Source organism: Microcaecilia unicolor, chromosome 1 (assembly GCF_901765095.1).
Source record: "Microcaecilia unicolor chromosome 1, aMicUni1.1, whole genome shotgun sequence".
NCBI lineage: Eukaryota > Metazoa > Chordata > Amphibia > Gymnophiona > Siphonopidae > Microcaecilia > Microcaecilia unicolor.
In genome coordinates this window covers 604,336,936-604,360,022 of record NC_044031.1, presented here as the reverse complement: position 1 = coordinate 604,360,022, position 23,087 = coordinate 604,336,936, and the positions used below count along the sequence as shown (strand labels likewise).

The following is a 23,087-nucleotide window of genomic DNA, read 5'->3' as shown; positions in this document are numbered from 1 at the left end:
CTTCAGTTCTGCAGGTACCTCTAACATCCAGCTCTTTTAAGTGGGGCACTGCTCATCCTCTGTCTGTTACTCTCAGCTTCTCTGCTTGTTCAGTGTATTCTATCTTTGCCAGAGGTGTGCAACTCCTATTCGGCCTGTGTTGCGTGACTCAGTTTGTGTGCTTTGAGTGCAAATCCGTTTGTTCTCGTTCAGCACGGATCCTACTCTGCCTGATGAGCGCAGCTTCGTTTCTATCCCTTGAGTACAGTTCAGTCTCTGACTGTGGAGTATATTTTCACCTTTGCTTGTTGGGCACTTTTTCATCTTGTCGGTCAACCCCAGCTCTTTTCTGCGGGTTGGATACAGTAACTTCTTGGCAGCTGTGGCATACCACAGTTTAGATTGCTAGACAAGGCTGCCTTGTCTCCTGTTTGCGTCTGTTCTTGCGGCCGGCGGAGTCCAATCAGGCCAGCAATACTACGCAGACAAACCCTCTCAACTATATCTTAGAAACCGGACAGCTGGATTAAGCCTTAAAAACAAAGAACAGAACCAAGGAAGCTTCCTTTGGGGAAAAACACAAGTTTATTCTTTATCCCGAGATTTAGGATAAATAATAAGAAATAGTCATAGAGAGAGTCTAGAATATGACAGAAATGAGAACATATATAGAAATGGAAATTACAATGGAAAATTGGCCAGGGCAGTCTCCCAGTTCTCTGGCATGAGACCAGGAGCGCTGCACACTGACCAGCCTCCTATCTGGCAGAGAGATATTATATAGGATTTCTTTCCCCTTTCAATACCAGAGGAACACAAGAAGGGGGGAGGGTTTCTTCTTACCCCCTTAATTAGCTGGATAGTAGCCTTACTTCAAAGGGCATGGGAAAGAATTCTGTCTCCTGACCATATTCAATGGGAGAGATTGTGGGCAATCAGGGCTTATAGTGTAATTGCCATTCCAGCAAGCCAGCAAGCTTCTCATGATTAGAAGGAAAGAAACCTTCATTTCTCTCTGTCCAACATATGAGACATTAATTTCTGTACATTAAATAATTGGAGGCCTTCCACCTTCTACAACACTCCTGTTAGCTACCATTCCTGTAGCACTTTTTCTTGCCATAGCCTCTTGGTGGCTGGCGAGAAGCGTCTCCATTGCTGGAGTTTGAATTTGTTTATGCTCCTTTTGTGGCTTCTTGGCACCTTGAGGGTCTTTTCTCTGCAGTGTGGCTCTAGACTATCTTTCTTTTTGTCTCCTTTTGTTCTCTTGGCTCTGTTCTTTCATCCCTAAGTCCAGAGCGAGCTAGTTTAAGAGTACTTTCTTTCTACAGTTTTACCTTGGTATGCTGCTGCCCTTTTTTTCATGGTTCTCGTGGAGAGACTAGCACTCCAGTTGAACTCTGGAGTCTCTTCTTGTTCTGTGGAGTTTGATTCTTTCACTAGGCGCAGGTCTGGGTGGTTTCTGGGCCTTGCTTCCTTTCTTCTATGAAGTGTGGTGCACTGTTTGGGGTTGCGTACTCCTAGTACTTGTTAGGGTCGCTTCCTCTGACTATCTTGGACTCAAAGCAGAAAGGCAGGTTTGGGAATTAGTCTTTGTCCTGCCAGGGTTTGGAGAAGTGGATCCTCGTCTAGGAGAGACAGTTCTTCTCCTTGTTGCTGGGATACGACTGTTGCTTTCCTTCCAAGGGGGGTCCTTTGGCATGAGTATCTTTGCTGCTTCTTTTGCTACTCTCAGAACAGGGGTACATAGTGTTTGTTTTGCTCAGGATGTTTGTTTTACGTCCTACGACTTCAGTTCCTTTTCTAGTGTCAAACTCTGTTCCATTTTGGTAGCCTGGTGGTTCGGATATTCAAATCCTTTTCTGCTGATCAGTTTTTGCTGTGTGTATAGCTTTGTTGATTTTTCAACCTTCTGCATTCTTCTTTTCTCCCCCCCCCCCCTTTGGGAAACTGCTTTGTTACATCCCATTAGTATGGACTGGTCTGGTATAGATGACAAGGAAGGAAAAATTATGTTCTTACCTGATAATTTTCTTTCCTTTAATCATACCAGACCAGTCCAGATACCCTCCCTGGCTAAAGTCTGTCAGTGTTGTTTCCTTTAGGTATCCCTGGCGGTTCCATGACGCTTCAATACGGTAGTATGTCTTACAGCACTGCCTACTTCATCTTCCCTATTCAATCTCCTGCCACTTGTTGTTGTGCCAGCTCTGTATGACTCTTGTTACTTGGGATTATGGAGTTCTTTCCCCAGATTCAGGGGTAGATCTCTATGTGCTTGGGCAAACTCTGTATGGACCATTCCCTCTCGCTTACTTTACTGCGAGGGGAGGTTGCAGTTGCCTTCAGCCAAGCGGGAACAGTGAGGTTCTGCATATTGGCTCCAAGAGTTTGCCTGTTTGGTATTAACTGTGTTTTCTTCTAGACTTCAGAGCACCATTGTTTGGCTATTTGAAATACTGAACATTCCAGTCTGCACGATACCCTTAAGGGGCAGTTTACTTGGAACTATTTTCTCTGTCTCCTTCTGCTGGTAGATGGACACAACCCATTAGTCTGGACTGTTCTGGTATGATTAATGGAAAGAAAATTATCAGGTAAGTACATAATTTTTCCATTTTCAACTTTGTGAGTCTAAGTGCTTTGAGAATGAGCCCTTAAATTTCCATCCCTTCTCAGATGAATTGCTTGTTTTCCCTGACCAGCAGATAGAGGTAGAGCTTTTACAATGATATCACTGGTATAAGGGCTGGTGCAGTCTGAAACACTTAAGGAAAGGGGATAGGCCTTTCTTTGGTTATACCGCCTTTCTTTGGTTATACCGCCTTTCTTTGGTTAAAATCAAAGCGGTTTACATATTATACATAGGTACTTATTTTGTAGCTGGGGCAGAGGAGTGACTTGCCCAGAGTCACAGGGAGCTGCAGTGGAGAGAGAGAATATTGTCTGAGTCGCTATGCACAGGACTTTATAAGGCTCAGCTCATTAGTGTTCTGTAACTCCACCTGCTGGCGGATGGGCATAACCCATATCCTTGGGATGTAATGGAAATGCCAAAATATATATCCTTTAAAAAACTGATGGTGTGCCTTTGCAATTTTTGCCCCTTGTCAGTTTGCTGCGAGATGAAAAAGGTTGAAAATCACTGCCATACAGACCACTCAGTTTTTTGTTTCTTTCCACCACAACAGGATTGGTGTTGCCATCAGTAAACACACACTTTCCAGTTGGCTAGCAGATTCCATCTCCTTTACTGATGCCCAGGCTGCGGTGAATCTGGAAGGTTAAGTTACAGATTATAATATCCGATCCATGGCTGTCAGTAACCCACTTGAGGTCAGCCTCCATAGAGGAGATTTGCAAAGCTGCAATATAGTCTTCTGTCCACACATTCACATCTCGTTACTGTCTTAAGCAAACTCAACAGCCGGTTTGGTCAGTCCTTCAGCTCTTTTTGGGATCTAGCTTAGGCCTGTTTTGTTTCTTTTCTAGGTTGTTAAAAAAAAAAAAAAAAAAAAAAATTAGAAGAACAGTAACACATTCTTCGCCCTGCTAGGTGTGGGCATGTTCTGTTTATTTTTCCCCTTTTTATTATTTTAGATTTTTTTTTTGCTCTCACCTTTTTCAGGGCTCACAATCTAATTTTGTACCTGAGGCTTGCCCCGGCCACATCTGGATGTTGAGACTGGTGCTCTAACCAGGAATGTAGCCAGACTTTGGAGGGAGGGGGTCCAGAGCCCGAGGTGAGGGGGCACATTTTAGCCCCCCCCCCCCCCCCGGCGCCACCGACCCCCTCCCCGCCATTGCCGCCAACCCACTGTCGCCTACCTTTGCTGGCGGGGGACCCCAACCCCCACCAGCCGAGATTCTCTTCTTCCCGCGCAAGGCTTCCTTCTGTTTCTGACATGCAGGACGTCAGACTGACAGAACGAAGCCTTGTAGGTCAGCTGATCTGCAAGGCTTCGTTCTGTGAGTCTGAGGACGTCAGAAACAGAAGGAATCCTTTTGCGGGAAGAAGAGGACCTCGGCTGGCGGGGGTTGGGGTCCCTTGCCAGCAAAGGCAGGTGATGGTGACGGTGGGAGGGGGGGGTCGAGAGGGTCGTCAGCAGCGGGGTCCAGGGCCAAATCTACAGAGGCCCAGGCCCCCCTGCCCCCCCGGCCCCATGTAGCTACGTCACTGGCTCCAACCACTAGGCTACTCCACTTTTGTTTTCGGATAGCCTAGTAGGTAAGAATTATCAGATGTGAGCAGATAATGTCCAGCTTGACTTGGAGAAAGTAAAGTTAGTCACCTGTAGCAGGTGTTCCTGAGGACAGCAGGACTTATAATCTCACATCCCCATCCACATTAGACTGTTTTGGTCCCATGCAGCAGCAGTGGGCAGCAGAACAATGGTCCCAAAGGCATCCAGAGAATGCAGATGAGTCTCTGCTGAGGGCTTCATCAGATGATGTCAACCAGATGTGAGAATATATGTTGTCCTTGGAGAACACCAGCTACAGGTGTGTTAACTTTGCTGTTTAGCACATTTATTTCTGATGTGCCTGAATTTGGGAGCCTTTGTAATAATTTTTTGAAAATGCTTCTTTAAACTATCAACAGAAGAAAAATATTTAGAATATATTTAGGTGACAAAATTTAAAACAACATGCAATTGACTTATGGTTCACTAATATATACAAAGATGGATAGGGGAAAAAAGTCTAATCTGTCACCAGATCATAACCCACCAATCTCCTAACCATTACGCAATTCCCCTATCTTTGTTCCTTTTCACCCAGTACTTTCCTCGCCCTTAATTGTCTTGTCTGTCTGAATTTTTAGATTGTAAGCTCTATCGAGCAGGGACTGTCTCTCTGTGTCAGGTGTTCAGCGCTGCGTGCGTCTGGTAGCGCTATACAAATGTTAATAATAATAATCTCTAAGGACTGGATTAATCAGCGGAGCCCATTGGTGACTGTTGTAATCATTGACAAAAATCCTCTCCATCCTTATTGAATATATTTTTTAAATGATATATTCATTATTTTGATCACGCGACTTTGTGCTGAGTGACAGGCAATAGACATGAAAACAGTGGCAATGCAAGGCAACACTTGTCTTCTGGTTTGTTAAGTCCCGAAGGACACTGCTGCTTTCTCAAGGGATCTGAGCCACGAGTTACCTACAACAAAATACAGCTAATGTCACTTGACAAGAATAGTGAACAAAAAATGTCAATATATCCAAATCTAGCTTGCACCTACTTAGTGCCTTCTAATTAATGCTGTTGCTGTCAAACTCAAAAACATGGCATGTTTATCACCAATACGTTCCGGAACTTCAAAGGAGCAGCTGACAGGAACTGACATAATCAGTCAACTGACATCTTCACCACAACTGCATGGAAATATTCACATAAAATATCCCCATTGAATACTGGTATTTAAACCAAGCAGATGATAGATCCAGAAAAGCTCCCTTTGTAGCAGGATTCTATTGGTGTTACCTCTACGTCATGAAGGAAATATACAGTCAGTGTCAAAGCATACAAAATCATTAAAATTATGTGCTTGTGTCAAACACTGTTGTACTAACAGTGCTCCAAAACATTGTCTGTTCACACAAGATCTATGTTCAGTAATACGTGTATGTAAAGTTCTTTTTGGCTTACCTACATATATTTTATTGCAGGGACATTTAAGCACATAAATTACCTGAGTGGTCACACAAGTGGTAAATCTTGTTATTGACTACATTTTGAAAAGTGCTGGCTTGTTCAGTAAAATCGTGTGTTTTACAGCCCTGGATACCACATTTAAAGTGACCTGCAGACATCCCCTCTGTTGTGCTGATTTCAATAGTTAGTTGGGCAGGACTTAATAATTCTTTTAAATTATTTGCTTGAGAAAATGCCACTCATAAGTGTTGATCTTTGAAAACTGGATGGGTCCTCATGATGTCCCAATTCTGTTTGATTATATTGGCCACCGCATCCCCTCCCGACATAAACCGCATAACAAAAGTGCTGAAAACTGTTTGTGACGTATTTGGCTGCTTATCATTCAGTAACAATGCTCTATTATTATATTTAGCTCTCTTATATGTGCGGTGTAATACATTCTGAGGATAATTTCTTGCAGCAAGGTTCTGATAAAATCTTTTGAACTGCACCTTAATATCCTTAAAATCCTCATTCACTGTACATGTTCTATGGAACCGCAAAAATTGTGAATAAGGTAAATTATTCCGCAATTGTCTTGGATGGCAACTGTGGTATTCTAAAATAGTGTTTCTATCTGTTGGTTTTATATATACATCGGTATGGAAACTATTTATAGTCGATTTTTATTTCCACATCCAAGAAATGTATAGTGGCTAAATCTGTGCCATAAGGATATACAGTTCACCTCCACATTTTCTAGTGGTTCTAGAAAATGTGGAGGTGAACTGTATATCCTTATGGCACAGATTTAGCCATGTGATAAACTGCTGAAATGTAGCCTCATCTCCTGTCCACAATATAAAGACATCATCTTTAATATCTATGCCATAAAATATATATTGTATAGATGGCGATTGCAGGATCCATTTGTGTTCAAAAGCTGACATGAATAGATTCACTACTGTGGGAGATAATGTAGCTCCCATCGCAACCCCTGATATTTGTATGTATAGCTGTAAGCCTTTAGATAGACAAAATTTAAGAGCCAGAGCAAAGTATTTTTTTTCTTGCTTTCTTGACTCATTTTTGTTTTATTTGAGAATTTTGGTCCATATTTCATGTTTGTCATTTTTGCTAGCTTTTGCAGGTTTTTAAAAAATGTTTTTTGTGTTCTTGCCTGTTTTTCTCTATTCTTGAACCAAAGTTTCTCCAGTGTTTCTTCAGAGTTGTTAGGGTGCAACCTCAGTTGCTGAAACAGGAGCAGATCCTGGACCTACAGAATTCTTTTTTTTTACTAGGCATAAGGCCTTCCACATAGTGGTGGTGGTAGGTAATGACTCCTTTTTTGGGCCCAGCTTACAGCAGTGACTCCTTCCTGCCCTTAGGCTTGCTGCAGCAGCAACTGTTTTCTGGTGCTGAGCGTGTTGCAGCAGCTTCTTCTGGATGCAGGCTAAGGCCAGATGCCAATTTTTAGGTATCGGGAGATGTATAGCCTTGAGTATGTAGATTTGTATATTTCAGTATGAATTTTAAAATGTTTCAATAATTAATAGAAAAATAGATTCATATAGTTAACAGATTGTTAAAGATTGAAAAACTTGAGAGCAGTGCAATTCTTATAAAGCTTTTGATGGGTCTGATAGGAATCTACACTAATCTTGAGTGGTACCTACAGAGAATAGATATATAACCTCTCAAAATCATCTTTGGACTGTATACAACAGGATTATTGTATGAATGAAGCAGCATACTACCTTGATTTTGCAAGGAGATAGATTGAATAAATACTACACATACATGCCTTTAATAATGAACTATATTGAGTACCCACAATTATTTTTTTTTTCCTTTAGGTAAAAAACGATTACATGTTAGAAATAGCAGATCAGGTGGACCAGGAAATTGCTTTGAAGTTGGGCTGTCTCGAAATTCGGTAAGCTGATGTTGAGCATTTGTACATAAGTGTATATTAGGGCTGCACATTGATTAAAAGTTTAAATTGCATGATTAATCACGATTAAAATTTTAACTGCACGGTAATCGCATAAAGCATCTCCCTCACATTTCCTCCTGTTCCGTGCAAAATATAGACAGCAGAAGTAAATTCTCAGAACTGACATGTTTCAATTACGTAAGTGAAAAATCATTTTTCTTACCTTTGTTGTCTGTTGATTTTATTTTTCTAATCATCTTGTTCCCTGTCTCTGGTTCTGCTTCTCTCTCTCTGTGCTCTGAACTCTGTTTCCAGGGCCTCCTGTCCTTTCATTCTTTTCTCTTTTCCTTTCTTCACTTTCTGCCCTATATCCATCTTTTACATCCAACTTTCTTCCATTTTTCTGCCTGCTTCTCAAATCTAATTTCCAGCTCTTCCATTGCCCTCCATCCATGGGCTGCATCTCCTCCCTTTTGTTCCATGCCATCTATGTTCATTTCCCCTCTCTTCCCTTCTCCTGCCCTTTGTTTATGTTCACTATCTCCCTTCTTTCTTTTTTTTCTTCCATACCCGATTTCCTTAGCCTCAGCAGCAGATGAATCCAGAAACTGGTGGGTTGTATCCATATACCAGCAGGTGGAGATAGAGTCTAACACTGAAATGAAAGCAGTGATCCTGGACGTCCAGCTCCTCATCCCTTCAGTATATCTCTATCTCCAGCAGTTGTTGGATGGATTCCCTCCAGCTCCTGGATTCTGATTGGGGAGCTCCTGGACTCATAAGTACATAAGCACTGCCACGCTAGGAAAAGACCAACGGTCCATCAAGCCCAGCACTCTGTCTCCGACAGTGGCCAATCCAGGCCCCAAGAACCTGGCAAAATTTAATAACGATCAATGGACTTTTCCTTCAGAAATCTGTCCAGACCCCCTTTAAACTCAGCAAGGCCAGCTGCCGTCACTACCTTCTCCGGCAATGAGTTCCAGAGTCTAACTACGCGCTGAGTAAAGAAAACCTTTCTCCGATTTGTTTTAAACCTACCACATTCTAATTTCATCTTTTGTCCCCTGGTTCTATTATTGTTAGAAAGCGTAAACAAACGCTTCACATCTGTCCGCTCTATCCCACTCATTATTTTGTAAACCTCTATCATATCGCCTCTCAGCCGCCTTCTCTCCAGGCTAAAGAGTCCTAGCCGTCTTAACCTCTCCTCATAGGGTAGTCGTCCCATCCCTTTTATCATTTTTGTCGCCCTTCTCTGCACCTTCTCCAATTCCTTTATATCTTTTTTTGAGATGAGGCGACCAGAACTGAACACAATACTCCAGGTGCGGTCGCACCATGGAGCGATATAACGGCATTATAACATCCTCATGCTTAGTTTCCATCCCTTTTCTAATAATACTCAACATTCTGTTCGCCTTCTTAGCCGCCGCAGCACATTGAGCTGAAGATTTCAACGTCCTATCCATGATGACTCCTAGATCCCTTTTTCGGTCTGTAACTCCTAACACGGAACCTTGCATAACATAGCTGTAATTCGGGTTCCTCCTTCCCACATGCATCACTTTGCACTTGTCAACGTTGAACTTCATCTGCCATTTGGACGCCCAATCCCCCAGTCTCACGAGGTCTTCTTGTAATTTTTCACACTCCTCCCGTGACGAGACAACCCTGGATAATTTTGTGTCATCTGCGAATTTAATTACCTCACTAGTTACTCCCATCTCGAGGTCATTTATAAATAGCAGCGGTCCCAGCACAGACCCCTGAGGGACCCCACTAACCACCCTTCTCCATTGAGAATAATGGCCATTTAACCCTACTCTCTGCTTCCTATCCTTTAACCAGCTCTTAATCCATAATAATACACTGCCTCCGATCCCATGACTCTCCAGTTTCCTTTGTAGTCTTTCATGCGGCACTTTGTCAAACGCCTTCTGAAAATCTAGATATACAATATCCACCGGCTCCCCTTTGTCCACATGTTTGTTCACCCCCTTGAAAAAATGCAGTAGATTTGTGAGGCAAGACTTCCCTTCACTAAAACCATGCTGGCTTTGTCTCAGTAGCCCATGCTTTTGTATGTGCTCTGTAATTTAATTCTTAATAATAGCCTCCACCATTTTTCCCGGCACCGATGTCAGACTCACCGGTTTATAATTTCCCGGATCGCCTCTGGAACCCTTTATAAAAATCGGCATTACATTGGCCACACTCCAATCTTCCGGTACCACACCTGTTTTTAGGGATAAATTGCATATTACTAACAGTAGCTCCACAAGTTCATTTTTCAGCTCTATTAATACTCTGGGATGAATACCATCCGGTCCCGGTGATTTACTACTTTTCAGTTTGCAGAACTGCCCCATTACATCCTCCAAGTTTACAGTGAAATCATTTAGTCTTTCTGACTCGTCTGCTTCAAATACCTTTTCCGGCACCGGTATCCCTCTCAAATCCTCCTCGGTGAAGACCGAAGCAAAGAATTCATTCAATTTTTCCGCTACGGCTTTGTCTTCCCTGATTGCCCCTTTAACACCACAGTCGTCCAGCGGCCCTACCGATTCTTTAGCCGGCTTCCTGCTTTTAATATACCTAAAAAACTTTTTGCTATGTGTTTTTGCTTCTAACGCTAACATTTTTTCAAAGTCCTCCTTAGCCCTCCTTATCTCCTTTTTGCATTCGGTTTGACATTCCTTATGTTTTATCTTATTGTCTTCAGTCTGTTCCCTTCTCCATTTTCTGAAGGATTGTTTTTTGGCTCTAATAGCTTCCTTTACCTTACTGTTTAGCCATGCCGGCTGACGTTTGGTCTTTTTTCCTCTTTTTCTAATACACGGAATATATTTGTCCTGTACTTCTAGGATGGTGTTTTTGAACAGCATCCACGCCTGATTCAAGTTTTTTATTCTTTCAGCTGCTCCCTTCAGTCTTTTTTTTCACCGTTCTTCTCATTTTATCGTAATCTCCTTTTCTAAAGTAACATAGTAGATGACGGCAGAAAAAGACCTGCATGGTCCATTCAGTCTGCCCAACAAGATAAACTCATATGTGCTACTTTTTGTGTATACCTTACCTTGATTTGTACCTGTCCTTTTCAGGGCACAGACCGTGTAAGTCTGCCCAGGACTATCCCCGCCTCCCAACCACCAGCCCCACTTCCCACCACCGGTTCTGGCACAGACTGTATAAGTCTGCCCAGCACCAATCCCGCCTCCCACCACTGGCTCTGGCACAGACCTTATAAATCTGCCCAGCCCTATCCCCGCCTCCCACCATTGGCTCTGCCACCCAATCTCGGCTAAGCTCCTTAGGATCCATTCTTTCTGAACAGGATTCCTTTATGTTTATCCCACGCGTGCTTGAATTTGATTTCCTGAATTCACTTACTTCCCAGCCAATATCAAAACCGATCATATTGTGATCACTGTTATCAAGCGGCCCTCGCACCGTTACCCCCTGCACCAGATCATGAGCTCCACTAATGATTAAGTCTAGTATTTTTCCTTCTCTTGTCGGCTCCTGAACCAGCTGTTCCATGAAGCCGTCCTTGATTTCATCAAGAAATTTCACCTCCTTTGCGTGTACCGATGTTTCATTCACCCAGTCTATATCCAGATAATTGAAGTCACCCATTAATATTATATTTCCCTTTTTATTCGCTTCCCTAATTTCCCTTGTCATTGCTGCGTCCGTCTGCTCGTCTTGGCCAGGCGGACGGTAGTACATTCCTATCACCGTCCTTTTCCCCTTTTCATGTGGAATTTCAATCCACAAGGATTCCAATAGATGTTTTGTCTCCTGCAATATTTGCAGCCTATCTGAGTCAAGGTTCTCATTTACATACAGTGCTACCCCTCCTTCAATTCTATCCACCCTATCGCTACGATATAATTTGTAGCCCTGTATGACTGTGTCCCATTGGTTATCTTCCTTCCACCAGGTCTCAGAGATGCCTATAATATCCAGTTTTTCATTGTGTGCAATGTACTCCAGCTCTCCCATCTTATGCCTCAGGCTCCTGGCATTTGCGTATAGACAATTCAATGTATGTGTGAAGCATCTGTTCACGCTTTCCAAAAATACTAGGACTAGGGGGCATGCGATGAAACTACAGTGTAGTAAATTTAAAACAAATCGGAGAAAATTCTTCTTCACCCAATGCGTAATTAAACTCTGGAATTCGTTGCCAGAGAACGTGGTGAAGGCGGTTAGCTTGGCAGAGTTTAAAAAGGGGTTAGACGGTTTCCTAAAGGACAAGTCCATAAACAGCTACTAAATGGACTTGGGAAAAATCAACAATTCCAGGAATAACATGTATAGAATGTTTGTACGTTTGGGAAGCTTGCCAGGTGCCCTTGGCCTGGATTGGCCGCTGTCGTGGACAGGATGCAGGGCTCGATGGACCCTTGGTCTTTTCCCAGTGTGGTATTACTTATGTACATTTGTCATTTAAATATTGAAAATCTGTAGAGGGATAAACTTTAGATTTCACATTTCAACTTTATTGTACTGCAAATAAATTAACTAAGTGGTTTACAGTACATATAAAATAGGGAAAAAGAGAAAACTAAATAAGATAAAGCCTGGTGAAGTTCAGAGAATACCTCTTGTTCTTATCCTCCTCCAAAAAATGACACAAATTGTGACCAAATTGTACATTGTGTCCTGAGATACCTAGCAAATGAAGATAGTGTATGTGGCAATAGGCAAAGTGATCCCCCGGGAAAGCCCCAACACTGCATTGTATCTCCATGTAGCTTTTGAGCACTCAATCAGGTTGTAAAAAATGTTTTATTTCTTGTTAGCAGCAGCAGATGAATCCAGAGACATGTGGGTTATATCTATCTGTTTATCAGCAGGTGGGGAGAGAGAACACTGAACTGAAGTGTGCTACATATAGGACGGTATGTTCCTTGGTTAGTCAGTATGTTCTCTCTCTCCAGTAGGCTGGGGACGAGCTCTTGTAAGCTCCTGGTCTCATCTTAGCTGTCACTCCTGTTCTGGGTTCTCCTGGCTCAGTTGAGCTTGGGGCGTTTAGGCTGCTTGATGCCTGATATAGGGGTACACCTGGTGGAGCCAGCTCCCTCCCCCCTCCTGCCACTCCCTCACTTTTCCTTCATAGGATTCAGGGGGAAAAAAAAAGGAGGAAAGTGCTTAGCATTACTGAGGGGAGAAACCCAGCAGAAATAAAACTGCTGCTGTGGCTCCTTTAGGGAGGGGGCTGCTTCTGCGCTCCAGTCAGCATTAACTGCAGAGACTGGGCAGAGAAACCAGCAACAGGGTTCTTTCTTTTATGTGTGTACTGCTTTAAATTTGAATTGCCTGTCAGGTTTCACTTAACGGCAGTATTTTCGGTGTTCGTATTGTGACAGAGGCTGTAAAGCGCTGCAGAAAGTAGAGAGCAATGTCGGGGCAGTGCTCGAGTTGATTTTGGGTCCAAGACGCGCAAGATTTGACGTGGGAAGCAGTGGGGCTGCACATAAGAGGCTTCTGTGCTCTGAACAACCTTCTCTCTCCCCCTGTGCCAGCAACCATGAAGTCATCTTGGACTCCCACGATGTTGTTAACATAAGGGTTGCCATATTGAGATAGACTGAAGATGCTTTCAGGCCCAGTATCCTGTTTCCAACAGTGGCCAATCCAGGTTACAAGTACTTGGCAAAATCCAAAAACAGTAAAATATATTTTATGCTGCTTATCCTTGAAGTAGCAGTGAATTTGCCCAAGTCGATCTTGATAATGTATGGACTTTTCTTTTAGGATTATCAAAACCTTTTTTTGAACACTGCTAAGCTAAGTGGTTTTACTACATTCTCTGGCAATAAATTCCAGAGTTTAAATTACACGTTGTGTGAAGAATTTTTTTTCCGATTCATTTTAAATCTACTACTAAGTAGCTTCATTGTGTGCCCTCTCAGTTTTGATTTTGAGTCTGCAAAATACTCCATAAAGGTCTGCTTTTAGTAAGGGATTCTCGAGTAGAACGTTGTCTTTCCACCCCGCTAGGCTCAAGCAATTTAAGTTCTGCATTTTCCACTGCCCCAGATAAGTCATTCATATTACCATGCGGACCTATCAGAGCATCACAAGCTGTACTTGGGAAAAAAAGTACACTAATTGTCTTACTCAGCATCATCTGATCAAGGTAAGTGATACTGAATCTGCACCAGAAGCACAAGAGATGGTCTCAGATGCAGGATTAACGGGAGATGTAGCTAGATTTAGCTACAGGCATCAGAAGCTCAGATTAGCTAGCCATCAGCTGCTGACTTTACCCTGAATTTTTCAGAGGTGTTACACTTCTAAGGTTTGCCATCTGGTGTGAAGGCAAGGCCCTATATTCCTTTTTGTCCATGTCCACAGGATAATGCACCTACTTGGTAGCCGCCTTCACAGGCTTCCTGCTTACACATGCTTTCTCTAGTTTCTTAGTCAAAACCGCTTTAGCCAACAGTGTTCGTTGGTATCCTCCTAGCTCTGAGTATGCCATCAGTTTCCCCTGTTCTTTCTTTTTCACATTGCATGATGGATGTCTCTCTCTAAGGAAAGGAAAAAGCTGAAAATCTGACTTTACAATCATATCACACATATAGAAACCATTGAATAGTCCTCAATTCCTAATTTTTGTATAATTTTTACTCTGCTGTGATACAAAAAACTTTGTGTTTAAATAATATACAAGTGCTCAGTGAAGTGCATATTAACTCTGGCGAGTCATCTGGAAATGTAATATGTCTCAAATGAACATCATCGCACTTGTTCCCTCCCTCACCTCCTATACTAATAAGCTAAATGATGACAATATAATGATTTAAAAGTACTTAGCTGCAAGCAGGCAGGCAGGCTGGGATAGTGCGGTATAATCCACTTAAATCCACTTACAGTCCCATCCTCGCTCAGGTGTTGTATAAAAAGTGAAAGATAAAACTTCAAATTGTGGTGTGCTTTACTTGCTTCATTCTGTCAAACCAAATATAAGCGCAAATATTGATATAGTGCCTCCACTTACATTCAATTACTACTAACATAATATCATCCTCTATGCTTCAAAACTTCATTCTCCCGCATAATATAATCCCTCATAATATTCTCAAAGGCATACCTTCAGGCGGAACGCTTCCCATTCACACGATCCAAATACGCCGACACATACGCATTGTTAAATATCTGATGACGTCAGGTCAACTGCTTCAGATCCACCAACCAGATCCCAGGGGGCCACCCACCGCCCTCTGACGTGTCAACACAGAGATTATTGATGGATCCATTCAATTTCTCTATTCAGACCATGAGGGGCCACGGTGTCCCATTCAAAAATGATTCTTTGTTCAAAATGTTTCAATCTCCTGGCGATGTTCCCACCATGCCCCGTTACCATTTGTTTAAGGACTACATATTGCAGATCCTTAAGACTATGTGAAGCTGTAATCCAATGCTCCACTAACGGAGCTTCTCTCTTTTGTATTCTTAGATTACTCACATGTTCAGCAATCCGCTGTTTGATCTTTCTAACAGTGTACCCCACATACCATTTGCCACAAGGACAAATGATACCATAAACCACTTGTGAGACAAATGATACCATAAACCACTTGTGATGATTCACAATCAGTAAGGGACTTTAATTGAAAAGGCTTCCCTGTTTTGGGCTGGATAACACAATTCGTGTGCCACACATATTTACAATATACACAATGATGGCAAGATGTATGACCAACCCCTTGCCTCAGTTCCATCTGTATAGGTTTGGTTTTAAACATTTCTCCACGATTTCTAGATCTCGTAGTGGCAAAAAGTGGTGGGTCCATGAATTGTAATAAGGACAACATCGGCCAATGTTTTCGCAAAATCCTTTGCACATTCACTGTCCTGTTGGAATAAGGTAATATACACTTAAATCTTTCATCATTCCTATTAGAAGGTACAGTTCTTGGGGCTAACAGCCATTGCTGGTGAGTGCTATGTGCTCTTTTCTGTGCCATTCTTACAATGTTGGGTGGATTTTCACGGAGAGGGTGGTGGATACTTGGAATGCCCTATCGCGGGAGGTGGTGGAGATGAAAGCGGTAACGGAATTCAAACATGCGTGGGATAAACATAAAGGAATCCTATGCAGAAGGAATGGATCCTCAGGAGCTTAGCCTAGAATGGGTGGCAGAGCTGGTGGTTGGGAGGCGGGGCTAGTGCTGGGCAGACTTATACGGTCTGTGCCAGGGCTGGTGGTTGGGAGGCGGGACTAGTGCTGGGCAGACTTATACGGTCTGTGCCGGAGCTGGTGGTTGGGCGGCGGGGATAGTGCTGGGCAGACTTATACGGTCTGTGCCAGAGCCGGTGGTGGGAGGCAGGGATAGTGCTAGGCAGACTTATACGGTCTGTGCCAGAGCTGGTGGTGGGAGGCGGGCCTGGTAGTTGGGAGGCGAGGATAGTGCTGGGCAGATTTATATGGTCTGTGCCAGAGCTGGTGGAGGGAGGCGGGGTTGGTGGTTGGGAGGCGGGGATAGAGCTGGCCAGACTTATACGGTCTGTGCACTGAAGAGGACAGTACAAATAAAAAAAGTAGCACATATGAATTTATCTTCTTGGGCAGACTGGATGGACCGTGCAGGTCTTTTTCTGCCGTCATCTGCTATATTTACTATGTTTACCCAGAAATCTTTCCTGCATCTTCTGTGCTGCTTCTTTAAAATCTTCAGTGGAGCCACATAACTTCCTAGCTCTCAAAAACTGCCCTGTGGGTATTCCTTTCTTCACTGATCTGGGGTGAAAGCTCTTAAAATGCAAAATTGTATTAGTATCAGTGGGCTTTCTGTACAACTTGGTATTGAATTTTCCATCATGAAGAGATATATTGATGTCCAGATAGTTGATTTGCTGACCGCCCACTTGTGGACTGTCCTTCTATGTTAAATTGTAGTAGCGCTTTAGAAATGTCAAGTAGTAGTAGTAGTAGTCACAGTTATTGATAGAAGTAAAAAAATTCCATCAGCCTCGTGTTATCTCCACTCCATACTAGAAAAATATCATCAATAAACCTCTTCCATATTTGGATGTAGGGGGAAAATCTACATTGTTGTACAAAAGATTTTTCAAAATTCGCCATATACAGGCACGCTACTGTGGGGGCTACCGTGGCCCACATAGCAATCCCATGTATCTGAATATAGTTAGCCCCCTCAAACTGAAATGAGTTCTTCCTTAACACTATATCTGCCATATTATTTAACAAATCGATCTTCTCACTGGATAGATCCAGCTGGTGTAATAACGTAGACACCAAATTTAAAGCTTCATCATGGGGGATCTTCGTATATAAAGACTCCACATCCATAGAAACTAGCGTAACACTTTCTCCCTGTAGATCCATGTCCTGTAACATGCTAATTAAATGTGCTGAATTTCTCACGTATGAAGGAATAATATCCACCAATGGGCGCAGATGGTAATCCAGGTATTGAGATAATGGTTCATTTAATGCGCCTATCCTAGACACGATGGGACATCCCCGGGGGTTTTGTAAGGTCTTATGAATCTTGGGAACAAAGTAAATTTGAGGTATGGAAGGAAACTTCTTGTACAAATATCTAAATTCTTTAATGGTAATAATTCCTTTATTTGCAGCTACCAACAATAGTTGTATCTCCTTCTGATGACTATTAGTAGGATCTTCATCCAATATTCTATAATATTGACTATCATTTAGTTGTCTATAAGCTTCCGCCCTATACTTCTCAACATCCTGCACCACAACCCCCCCTCCCTTATCTGCTTTCAAAATTTTTATAGAAACATCCCGACTCAATTCCCGAAGGGCCTCCCGCTGTTCTAGGCTTAAATTGGAAGATACATACTGTTTCTTTCTCTCCATACAGGATAAGTGGATTATACCGCACTATCCAAGCCTGCCTGCCTGCTTGCAGCTAAGTACTTTTGAATCATTATATTGTCATCATTTAGCTGATTAGTATAGGAGGTGAGGGAGGGAACAAGTGCGATGATGTTCATTGAGACATATTACATTTCCAGATGACTCGTCAGAGTTAATATGCACTTCACTGAGCACTTGTATATTATTTAAACATAAAGTTTTTTGTATCACAGCAGAGTAAAAATTATAAAAAAAATTAGGAATTGAGAACTCCCAACCACCTGCCATGATAATCTGTGATTCCTTGGAATCCCAGAGTCTAATCCTGATCTCCAAATTCAACATTGTTTGGAAGCTTAGTAAAATAAAGAACTGCCTCTGCGTGCTGGAATAGGCCCTATTGGATCAGTGGTATCAACAGGAAGGACATGATCGGCCTCATATTGTTATGACCAAATTCCACACCAACACCACCAAGCAGTACTGCAGCTTTATCATGCCCAGAGAGAGACACTCACGTTTCATGGAACATCTAATCATGTGTTTCAAGATCTCTCTGCAGCACTCCTGGAGCAACGGCGTCATTTTTCTCCCGTTTGCACCGCTTTGGTGGACAAACATTTGAAGTTTGACAATTTACAGTGTTGAAAGTCTTATGCTGACAAATAGGTAGTCGTGGATAATCTAGAGAAGGTTGCATCCTTTTTGGATCAACTTAATGACTCAAACTCCCCTGCAAGCTTAGATCCTCAAGACCCTGCTTTCATGCAACAACTTCAAGCCAGTATACCAGAGTTTATTTACATATCAATTTTTCTTTGTTGCTAGGCTGCTTATCCTCTATTATGTTCTGTATTTTCTGTATTGCACAGTATGTATGTACATACTATATGTACCTCTGGGAGGTTGGGAGACAAGACGGGGACCCTCTATGTATTTTTAATGGCTCTTGTCAGTATTTAACTTCAGTTGGCTACTGTGGGTAGTTTATTTAGTGAGTGGAGAGGGTGTGGGGACAGAGAAGAGAGGAAAGGGAGAGGGAGTTGTTGGGCTTCGGGTGGGAGGTCTCAGGGGGTTTGAAAGTGGACGTCTGCAGGAGCTTATTCCAAGGAGATGGTCGTATCTATGTGAGACTGTGGGCCCAAGTGTAGTGGACTGCTGCATCAATGTGCATTATGGGCTGTTTGGGGTGGGGGCTGGAAACCCTGACAGCACTACTTTGCAGCTCTTTTGTACCTCTGTTCCACATGCTGGAGTGACATGATGGCTCCATCTTGTTGTTCAGCATCATGGAATGTGGGAGGGTTTATATCACACATCAAGTGTACTAAAATTTTGAATGCTTTGTAGAGACATCATATTGATATTGCATGTTTGCAAGAAACACATCTCTCAGACATTGAGCATCAGGAGAGAAGACAGCTTTATTTCTTTTTTGCGGATAGCGATGTATTGTTTTTCTCCTTGGATGTTCTGCAGGTCCTCCTTAAGTTGGCTCATACGGTGTGGATGTAGTTCCTCCATGTTCCTCGTGATTTCATCCCTTTGGGCTTTTATCATTTTCTTCTTCTTGTAGAGTTGATGTATAAGGCTGCTACATTGGAGAAACAAGTCACATGCTAAAGAAGAGATCTAATTTACATAGACACCATGTGAAAAATGCTAGTACCAATAAAGGTGTCACACCTGTGGGGTAGCACTTTACAAAACCAGAACACTGTATCAGTGATTTCATGGTAAGAATCATAAAAGGGAACTTTAAAACAATACAGGAACGTAAGACCTTTGAAGTCAGAATGATTAAATATTTTGACACCCACCAGACAGGACTTAAAGATCTGGGTTTTCTAGCCCATTATAAATCATACAATTGCACTGCTTTGTCACTCTCCTGTCTCCATGCATATCTCCCTGTCCCTTATCCACCTGACTCTTCCTGTCTCTCACCTATCCACCCCTATCCTGTTATACTGTCACTGGAATGCTTTGATGTTTCACTTATATATACTGTCATCTACCAACATTTGCTTATTTCCAATCTGACGAAGAAGGGCAACCTTCGAAAGCTAATCAAGAAATGTATTAAGTTATGTCCAATAAAAAAGGTATCTTATTTTCTTTTCCATGTTTTATTTTGTTTTATTTCTATTGATTACCTTTAAAAGTGGACTAACACGGGTACCACACCTCTGTACTCAACGATAGATTACAGATCTCTAACAACAGCAGTTTTATGCTTGAGTTCTTTCAGTATCCTGGAGTATATGCCATCCAGTCCAGGTGATTTATTACTCTTTAAATTGTCAGTTTGGCTCAGTACATCTTCCAGGTTCACTGAGATTTCTTTCAGTTACTCCGCATCATCACCCTTGAAAATCATTTCCGGTACACGATAAGCTTTTAGAAAAATCAAAGCTCTGAATGGGATTCAGTCTGGAAATTGGAAATCTTCTTGTGGTGTTCCTCAGGGGTCACCTCTTTTGCCTCTCTTATTTAATTTGTTTATGAATGATCTGGTAACTATTTTATTACCAGGAGGTTCTTGGCATCATAAGCTGATGATATTTTTATCTTACTGTCAGCTCAATATGATCGGGTATTAACGTTTGCTAATACTGATTAGCAAACGTTAATACCCGGCATGGGCTCATAGTCATTTACTCAAATTGGATGCAGATAAAACAATATAGTATGGTTTTCTAATACTGTGGCTGATATTCCATCTTCTGTCTTTCCATCCAATGGTAGTACGCTGCTAGTAGTGCAACAGTCTCGAGTTCTGGGTATTATTTTCGTCTTAATCTTTCGAGTTCCATATGAATGGACTGGTGAAGAAAGTGTTCTTGAAATTAAAACACCTGAGTCTTATTCGTTCATCCTTTCATAGGGAACATTTTGCTTTAGTGGTTCAGGCAATGATACTTCCTCAACTAGACTAGTGCAATTTCCCATAAATTAACTAAATTACAATTAAGTCAAAATACAGCTACAAGGATGATTTTTGGATGCACCAAGTATGAGAGTGTATCACCTTTATTGAAAAAGCCAGAATTATATTTAAATCCATGTGTCTGGTTCATAAGGCCTTCCTTGGTTTAACATCCAATCATGTAGTTGGCCTACTGGAACATTTTTCCTCTATTTAAACGTGTCTGTCTAAACTTCACCAGTTGTTGTTTCCTTCACCTGCTGGTCTTAGGTATAGCACATATAGGAAGGCTTCCTTTTCTTAAGTTTCTGTTTCTTTTTTTTTTATTTTTTTTTTTATCTTTTATTTTGCATTTTCAAAGTTATACAAGCCAGAGTTCAAACACTACAATTCTCCAAAGTGCATTAACTGATCAAATCGTTAACATTGCCAAATCTTAACCAATATCAATAATGTGTCTTCTGATATAATTCCCAAGCCCCCCACCCCCCCTCTCAACTCCCCTGTTTCACTCTTCTGCAAATTATGTGGCATTAGGGTTTTACAGTGGTAGCCATCCAGGCTATATAAGGTTCCCAGATCTTTTGATGTTGAGTCAAACGCCCTTTTCTTAAGGCAGTAAGTTTGGACATCAATTGAATATACTCCAATTTTCCCAATACCACTGAGGTGTCCGGCAGTCTCGGTTTTTTCCAGGCCGCTGCAAGTACTAATTTGCCTGCCACAAACACCTGGGTGGCAAATTGATGTATATGCCGTGGTATATTGGGTGGTTTAAAGTGTAATAGGCAATATTCCATTTTCACTTGATAATGTAAAGTAGTCACTGAGCAAATAAAATCTACAATGCTTGCCCAGTATCTTTGCGCATGTATACAGGACCACCAGACATGATATCACCCTCCTCTCCACAGTCCCTCCAGCATTCTGCTGAGCTTAATCGAAACATTTTAGCCAAACGGCTAGGGGTGTAGTACCAGCTATATAAAATCTTATGTCCATTCTCTACCATAGTGCTGGATACTGACACCTGCAGCAGAGATTTAAAAACCTTTGCCCATTGTGAAGGGTTATGGGTTGTTCCCATAGCTAGGTCCCATTTTTGTGTATAATATTCTACTGGGTACTCTCGTGCCAATAGAGCTTTATATATTCTAGTAATACACCCTCGTCCTCCTCCTCCCGTCATCCCCCTTTCCAACTGTGTTTCAATTAGCTCAAGTTCCTCTCCCGCTTTTCGCTTAATAAAATTTTGCACCCTGAAATAGTGGAAGGCCTGAAGCGGGGAGAGCCCATGTTCCTGACACAATTCCTGATACGTATGAATCCTATCTTCTTTACACATTTGTCCCAGTTCGTACAACCCCATTTCTTCCCAGTCTTTATATACCCTGCCAAATTCTTCAGAGCCGAACTGAGGAGCAAATCTAAGGTAAGTATGTTGAAAGTAAGTGCGCTCTGGGAAGAAATTTTCCCTTATCTTAATCCATATTGCTAAAGGCCATTGTAGAAGATAGGGGCTTCTCTGGCTTAGTTCCTTAAGTGTCTGTTTGGGCAGCCATGGGATCGCCCTAAGTGGGTATGGTTCCAGCCAGTGTTGTTCAATGCCAACCCATATCCTCTCTATGTTCTGGGACCAAGTTGCTAAAAGTCTGATGTGTACCGCACAGTAATAATCGTAAAAGGGAGGGACCCCCATACCTCCTCTGTCTCGGGGTTGGTACATTGTGTCTCGTTTTACCTTGGGTGGTCTTTTCCTCCAAATAAAGGAGAAGACTTTGCCTTGTAGGCCTTGAAAAAAGGCATCAGGTATGTCTATGGGTAGTGCCATGAACAAATATAACAATTTCGGAAGCATTATCATCTTAATAGCATTAATCCTGCTCACCCAGGATAGTGTCAGGCCCTCCCACCTTTCCATTTCCCGGAATAAGTCACGTACCCTACCCGGGAAATTATACTCGAATAGGTCCTCTATTCGGCGTGTTATATTTATCCCCAAGTACCTAATGTAATTAGTTGCCCATTTATAAGGGAATTGCCTTTTCAGTAAAACTAGTGTTGAGCTAGGTATATTCACATCAAGTGCCTCAGATTTGTCAAAATTAATTTTGAAACCCGATATTGCCCCATAACTTTGTATCTCTTCTCCTATCACGGGAGGGCCGTTTGAGGATCTTTTAGGGTGATGAGAATGTCATCTGCGAAAAGGAGTATCTTGGTTTCAATGCCCCCTCCTCTAAGGCCCTTTATCTCTTGATTCGCTCGAATCTTGGCAAGTTTCTGTTTCTAATTGGAATAGTTTGCCTTCCGACCTAAGGTTGGATTGTTTTCATTTCTCATTTAGGAAAAAGCTGAAAAATAAACATTTTAGGAGGTTTACATTACATTATATTACATTACAAAGGACATATAGACTGCCAATTCTGGGCGGGATTCGAGGCGGGATATAATAAAGTAAAAAAACTGATACAATCAGGAATTACAAAGAAAGTAAAAAAAAAATTTACAGTAACAAAAATTCATTAATTACATTGAAGTAAATAAATAAGTCTTCAAAGCCTTACGAGAAATTGAGAAATACCTCAAGACAGAGATCAACGGAAAAGTGATTCCAAAGCCGAGGAATTTCATCAAGGAAATGAAATGAATGAGAAGAAATTGTTTTAAATCTAATTTGTATAATGGAAGGAAAAGCTAGGATTAATGAGTTACAAGTCTGAGACTTGG

At 42.0% G+C, this 23,087-nt stretch overlaps 1 protein-coding gene across 1 annotated transcript in view; it reads left to right on the top strand.

Moving 5' to 3' along the window:
* The window catches only part of PTK2 (protein tyrosine kinase 2), a 714,868-nt gene that overhangs the window by 74,522 nt on the left and 617,259 nt on the right, over positions 1–23,087 (top strand). Inside the window, 1 exon segment of the mRNA XM_030219604.1 lies at positions 7,478–7,557. Coding sequence (XP_030075464.1) covers positions 7,478–7,557 — 80 coding nt within the window.